Raw genomic sequence first — 6,000 nt, forward strand, 5'->3', positions numbered from 1 at the left:
AGGCCACGAAGAACAAGTGTCCATCAACGAGACAGGCCCGGACGGGATGCATCCTCCCTTTTTGGTCATGTCCCGGCGTTTTTACGACTCGAAAAAGTGTCCAGTCTCGAGGCTTCTGCAGCACTGCAGCTCCTCCTCCCTCTTCTCCTCTACCTACTTACTTTTTCCTCCTCTAGTCATCTTCTTCTCCACCCCATTTCAGTTTCGTCTTTCAAGGACGAGCTTTCAGCCACACCCGGCAGCCCCCTTTGTTTCCTTCTCACCCCTCCATTTCAACCTTCCCGAACGCAATCGTGTTCTCCTTTCGGCGGCACATCGTCGATTGTTTGGGCTTCGACCTTTTCCGGACCATTGATCTTCACGCCCACTTTCCTGTTCGTTGCCTGACGTTTAAACCTCCAAGCATCAGCTGGGAACAAAGGTACCTTGCTGACTTCGAGGATCCTCTTCTCTGACAAAGGCCCACGGTTCCCCCCTCTTGTTATATTCTTAGTGCCTTGTCCCTCTACACCACACACTTCGTCTATACTGCCACGCGTCCGTTCTACACTCTCGTTAAATCCATCTCTTTCTCTTCCATGATCGGCCTTGCCATCAAACTACCACCTACGGCCTAACCGATCCCCGATTGGATTGATATCTCTTCGTCCACGCCCACGATCGATCTAGACACTCTGAAGCTCCCTTGAGCGAACTTGCACCATGGCGACCCCGACGGATGGCTCCGAGCGAGCCACCACGGCCTCCGGTGCCGATCCCTTTGGAGATGCGGCCCGGAGACGCAACATTCCTCCAGTCGCTCCTACTGCTACCGAAAAGCCCCAGCCCGAGGATAAGAAGAAGGCTCTGGTTCCCGTGAAGAAGGTCCGTAGCTAGCCTGTGACCCAATCTTACACCTTATCCATGCTAATCAACATCTGTATTCTAGGAGCAGAGCTTCCTTGATTGTATTGCGAGCTGGGAGTGGATCGTTGCCCCCGTCGTCTTCACGTTCCTGGCTTTCTTTACGCGTTTCTGGCAGATTGGTCTTTCCCCCATCGTGACATGGGACGAAGCTCAGTAAGCACACCCGCCTATCCAGACCCCATAGATTGCGAGGCTAGCTAACACGATACAACGTGCAGTTTCGGAAAGTTTGGTAGCCATTACCTCAAGCGCGAATTCTACTTCGATGTTCACCCTCCTGCCGGAAAGCTCCTCGTTGGTCTGAGCGGATTGCTTGCGGGTTACAATGGATCTTTCGAGTTCAAGTCCGGCGAGACTTATCCCGAGGAAATCAACTACACCTTCATGCGCCAGTTCAACGCTTTTTGGGGTGCCGTGTGCGTTCCCCTGGCCTACTTTACCGCCAAGGCGCTTCACTTCAAGCTCCCTGCCGTCTGGCTCGTCACTCTCATGGTTCTTTGCGAGAACTCATACACCACCATCAGCCGCTTCATCCTCCTCGATTCTATGCTCCTCTTCGGTACCGTGGCCACCACTTTGTGCTGGGCCAAGTTCCATAACCTACGCAAGAAGAGCTTCACGCCTGAGTGGGCCTTCTGGTTGTTCCTGACTGGTCTCAGCATCGGCTTTGTCTGCAGTGTCAAGTGGGTTGGACTCTTCGTTACCGCTCTGGTCGGTCTCTACACCATTGAGGACCTCTGGAACAAGTTCGGCGATACCAAGATGCCCGTCAAGGTTCTTGCTGCCCACGTTGCCGCTCGCGTCAGCTGCCTCATTATCCTGCCCTTTGCGGTTTACCTTTTGAGCTTTGCCATCCACTTCTGGGTTTTGACCAACTCCGGCCCCGGCGATGCCCAGATGCCCTCGCTCTTCCAGGCTAACTTGAGAGGCACTGAGGTTGGCAGGGACAGCCCTTTGGAGCTTGCTATCGGCTCCCGCGTGACCATCAAGAACATGGGCTATGGTGGTGGCCTGCTTCACAGTCACGTTCAGACCTACCCTGAGGGTTCTAACCAACAACAAGTGACCTGCTATCACCACAAGGATGCCAACAACGACTGGTTCTTCTACCCTAACCGCAGGGAGCAGGCTTATGACGAGAACTCTGACGAGATTCGTTACATTGGTGATGGCAGCACCGTTCGCCTTATCCATGCCCAGACCGGCCGCAACCTCCACTCCCACGAGATCCCCGCTCCCATGACCAAGAGCGACAAGGAGGTTTCTTGCTATGGCAACCTTACCGTTGGTGATGAGAAGGACCACTGGAAGATTGAGGTCGTCAAGGATACCAATTCTCGCGATCGCTCCAAGATCCGCACTCTCACCACTGCCTTCCGCTTGAAGCACGAGGTTTTGGGATGCTACCTCCGCGCTGGAACCGTCAATCTTCCCCAGTGGGGTTTCAAGCAGATCGAGACTACCTGCACCAAGACCAACAACCCTCGTGACACCTACACTCACTGGAACGTCGAGTCCCATACTAACCCCAAGCGTAAGTTTGACCCGTAATTGAGGGTGGCTTTGTTCCTTCTGCTAACAGACACCAGTGCCTCCTGCTGCACCCGGTCAGTACAAGAGTCAATTCCTTCAGGACTTCATTCACTTGGTATGTATCTCCGTTCCCATCTGCTTCTAGGAAATCCTATTAACCTGCGTGACAGAACGTTGCCATGATGACCTCGAACAACGCTCTTGTTCCCGATCCTGACAAGCAGGACGATTTGGCTTCCCAATGGTGGCAGTGGCCTATTCTTCACGTTGGCTTGAGAATGTGCAGCTGGGATGACAAGACTGTCAAGTATTTCCTGCTTGGCAATCCTCTCGTCTACTGGGGCTCCACTGCCGCTCTTGGAGTATTTGGCCTTCTTGTTGTTTGGTACACTCTCCGCTGGCAGCGTGGCTACAAGGAGCTCGGCCAGGACGGCATTGACCAGATCCACTACGCCGGAGTCTACCCTGTCATCGGCTGGTTCCTCCACTACTTGCCCTTCATCGTCATGGGCCGTGTCACCTACGTCCATCACTATTACCCGGCGCTCTACTTCGCCATCCTCTGCTTCGGTTTCCTTGCTGACTGGTTCCTCAGAGCCAAGAGCAAGCTTACCCAGGGCATTGCCTATGGTATCCTTTATGCGACAGTTATTGGGCTTTACATCTTCTTCATGCCCATCAGCTGGGGAATGGTCGGCCCGAACCAGCAGTACAAGTACATGAAGTGGTTCGATAACTGGAGGATCTCGGATTAGATGTGGTGATTGGGATGGAAACTATGGTCAGCCCCGTTCTCGGTTGGCAATCATCACAGCAACAGTCTTCCTGTAACTGATGCTATTCCAAAAGTGTACCAAATTCTGTGCATCTGCATTGACAACATTTTATTTCCTTTGAAGTTTGATCTAAAACAAAAAGAACAATGAGCTATAGAAAAATGGGAAACAATTCATTAGTGTGTCTACTGGAGGGTATTTGTCGAGATATTTGCCTGTTGCAATTTGATGAAGAGTGTTTGTAACGAAAGACACTGGTTTCCTTGATGTAATAGATCAGGGCCATCAAACTTGCGTATTAGGGCAAGTCATATACTCAGAAACACGGTACACTTGTCGACTAGCCATTTGGTAGTAGTGATTAGAAAGTCTATCGTTCTGCCTGCGTTCCCGGTATCAAGGCCCGATACCCCATTGTTGAAAATGCAGATGCGTTCATCTCGGTCGAACAGGAAATCATCAGGGCAATACATCATTACATCCATCCACATGATTATCTACTTTGCTCCCTGGTTCCTGTCAATCCTGTTTCGAATTATTACGCGGCAGACCGATAGTCGTCATATCCCCACCATCGTTTCCCTTTCCCTCGCTTTTCGCATTCCCATGAAAGGTTTTGATCGTATCTCATGTGTATTTGATTCGTCCCTCTTTGCTTTCCTCCTCCACCTTCTCCTCCTCAAGGGGCTACCTTCACTCAACAACACCCTCCATAACCGCCCGCCTTATCCCCCGTCAACTTCACATGCGTCCCTCCCCCTCCTGCGCCGCCTCCACCTAACCCAGCACTAGGCCCCTTTACCCCCGACCGTCTATCATTCAAATCGTACTTTCCCGCCTGAATATTCTGGTATATCCTCTCGGCCACCCTCATGAACGCCTTCTCGACGTTCTCCCCGCTCTTGGCGCTCGTCTCCACGTACTCGAGCACTCCATTCCTCCTTACCCACTCTTCCGCTTCTTTCCTCGTTACTTCTCGCTTGTTGTTTTCTCCCTCGTTTTCGTCGTTTGCTTCTGTAAGATCGGCCTTGTTGCCGACCAAGATCACCACAATGTCCGGCTCGGCAATGGCGCGAAGGTCGTTCAGCCAGTCGGTTACGTGCTCAAACGTCTGTTTGCGCGAGAGGTCGAAGACGAGGAGGGCGCCCGAGGCGCCGCGGAAGTAGGAGCGCGTGACGGATTTGTAGGTTTCTTGGCCGGCCGTGTCCCAGAGGGAGAGTTTCATGTGTTTTTGCGGGACAGGGGGGTCGGATGCTGAAGAAGAAGAAGAGGAGGGCTTGGCGGCTATTGGCGGTGGGGGGAGGCCCCCGGAGGAGGAGGTTGTAGTGTTTGGTATTGTTGTTGTTGTGGGATCTGAGGTGAGGGTGGTTGTGGAGGATGCTTGTTGTTGTTGTTGTTGTTGTTGTTGTGATTGTTGGGAATCAAGGTTGCTGTGAGGAGGACCGACGGGGACGATGCGTGAGCCGAATTCGACACCGATGGTCACGTCGTGGTGGGTGACGAAGCGGCCTTCGCAGAGGCGGATGGTGAGCGAGGATTTACCGCAGCCAGAGTCGCCGATGCATACTAGCTTTGCGATGTAGTCCCAGGGTAGTGAGGACGACATGGTGGGTTCTGATTGTTCGATATGCTCTTGCCGATTCGGTTGATGGGGTGTTGAATGGATGTTGGCAAGTTTGTTAATAATAATGGAGGAAGAAACCTCCAGATATGGTCGGGGGTAGCCTGAATGCTTCTCGATGACGGATGGCCTGGGCCTTGCTTGGTGTTTATCGTTTCGAGTTGCGGGGACTGGGTAATGGGTAACCGAGCGGGAGTTTGCAAGGGGTTCACTCGTCAGGAGATCAGGCGAGGTGATAGACTGCAGAGCTATCCCGAGATAGGCAGTGGATCTGGTTCCCTGTTATATTCAAGAGTCGGCGGCTTGGACGGTGTCTCTTGGGAGACTGGTTTGACTGCTTGGTTGATCGATGATGATATATATGGCCAAGTGCCGCCGAGGCTGGACTGAGGAATCTTGCTCTTGTTGGGAATGTGATTCTCCCACACCGTTCCTGACGACAATGCAACGCAAGAAGAGATGATGATTGGACTTTTGGCTCGCTGCAGTGGCTGGACGTCGTTCAGAGTATCAAGGAGGATTGGACTCGGAAGAGATGATGGATGTTGACTCGTCGCGAATTGACAACTGATATAGCTGGGTTTTGCCTTTCGATGATGTTGGATTGCGGTGGAGGATGGACGCCTACTTAGAACGAGACTTGTGAAAGAGGTCGCTGCAGGAACCTGGCTGCGTGAACGACTGACTGGATGAAGGCTGAATGGCGGACACCCTGACACCTCACTCACGGGGAGACAGCTTGTAGCTCCAGTCTTGTTAAGGAAGGATCCAGCCAATGGTAGACGGCCGCTTACAGTGGATCACCTGGTCTGGGCTCGCGGTGGCATCGGGTACATATCAGGCAGTGACGCAACGAGAAGTGAACGATAACAGACGTCTTCACATTCCCGTTCAGAAGACGATGTCATGGGGCATCATCCTTTTTGAGTTAAGGAAGTCTAGACAAAGGGTGAATGCCTCACAAGGGGCCGGCAGGTGAGTTAATTGTTCGCACAAGCAAAGCCTTTTGCACTTTGTATTATCTCCCGGTGTGGCTGTTGTGCACTCTGACAGTCTGACTGCCGAAGAAAAGTTGAATCACGGCATGATTGATTTGATGAAGCCAATGTCGTGTTTCTACTTAGTGTACCTTGAAGGAGCAAACATCCGGCAGGCACCACCGAA

The 6,000-nt window shown here is 52.4% G+C and overlaps 2 protein-coding genes across 2 annotated transcripts; one reads left to right on the top strand and one right to left on the bottom strand.

The window, feature by feature from the left end:
- The first annotated feature begins 545 nt into the window (after positions 1-545).
- B0T23DRAFT_171624 (dolichyl-phosphate-mannose-protein mannosyltransferase 2) lies at positions 546-3,359 on the top strand. The gene is made up of 5 exons (XM_062832919.1): positions 546-864; positions 929-1,059; positions 1,125-2,440; positions 2,496-2,554; positions 2,610-3,359. The coding sequence occupies exons 1-5, from the start codon at positions 703-705 to the stop codon at positions 3,192-3,194; spliced, it is 2,253 nt and encodes a 750-aa protein (XP_062692035.1). The 5' UTR covers positions 546-702; the 3' UTR covers positions 3,195-3,359.
- Positions 3,360-3,809: 450 nt separating this feature from the next.
- On the bottom strand, positions 3,810-4,953 carry B0T23DRAFT_171607 (P-loop containing nucleoside triphosphate hydrolase protein). The gene has a single exon (XM_062832918.1). It carries the CDS (start codon positions 4,819-4,821, stop codon positions 3,913-3,915), a length of 909 nt encoding a protein of 302 aa, XP_062692036.1. The 5' UTR covers positions 4,822-4,953; the 3' UTR covers positions 3,810-3,912.
- Positions 4,954-6,000: the final 1,047 nt, after the last annotated feature.

This window comes from Neurospora hispaniola, assembly GCF_033458365.1.
Source record: "Neurospora hispaniola strain FGSC 10403 chromosome Unknown B0T23scaffold_5, whole genome shotgun sequence".
Lineage (NCBI taxonomy): Eukaryota > Fungi > Ascomycota > Sordariomycetes > Sordariales > Sordariaceae > Neurospora > Neurospora hispaniola.

Bases quoted from the DNA above. Each gene is read 5' to 3' on its own strand.
- B0T23DRAFT_171607 (XM_062832918.1), bottom strand. From the start codon at position 4,821: ATGTCGTCCTCACTACCCTGGGACTACATCGCAAAGCTAGTATGCATC.
- B0T23DRAFT_171624 (XM_062832919.1), top strand. From the start codon at position 703: ATGGCGACCCCGACGGATGGCTCCGAGCGAGCCACCACGGCCTCCGGT. The intron at 865-928 runs GTCCGTAGCTAG...TCTGTATTCTAG, and splicing joins CTCTGGTTCCCGTGAAGAAG to GAGCAGAGCTTCCTTGATTG. The intron at 2,555-2,609 runs GTATGTATCTCC...CCTGCGTGACAG, and splicing joins TTCAGGACTTCATTCACTTG to AACGTTGCCATGATGACCTC.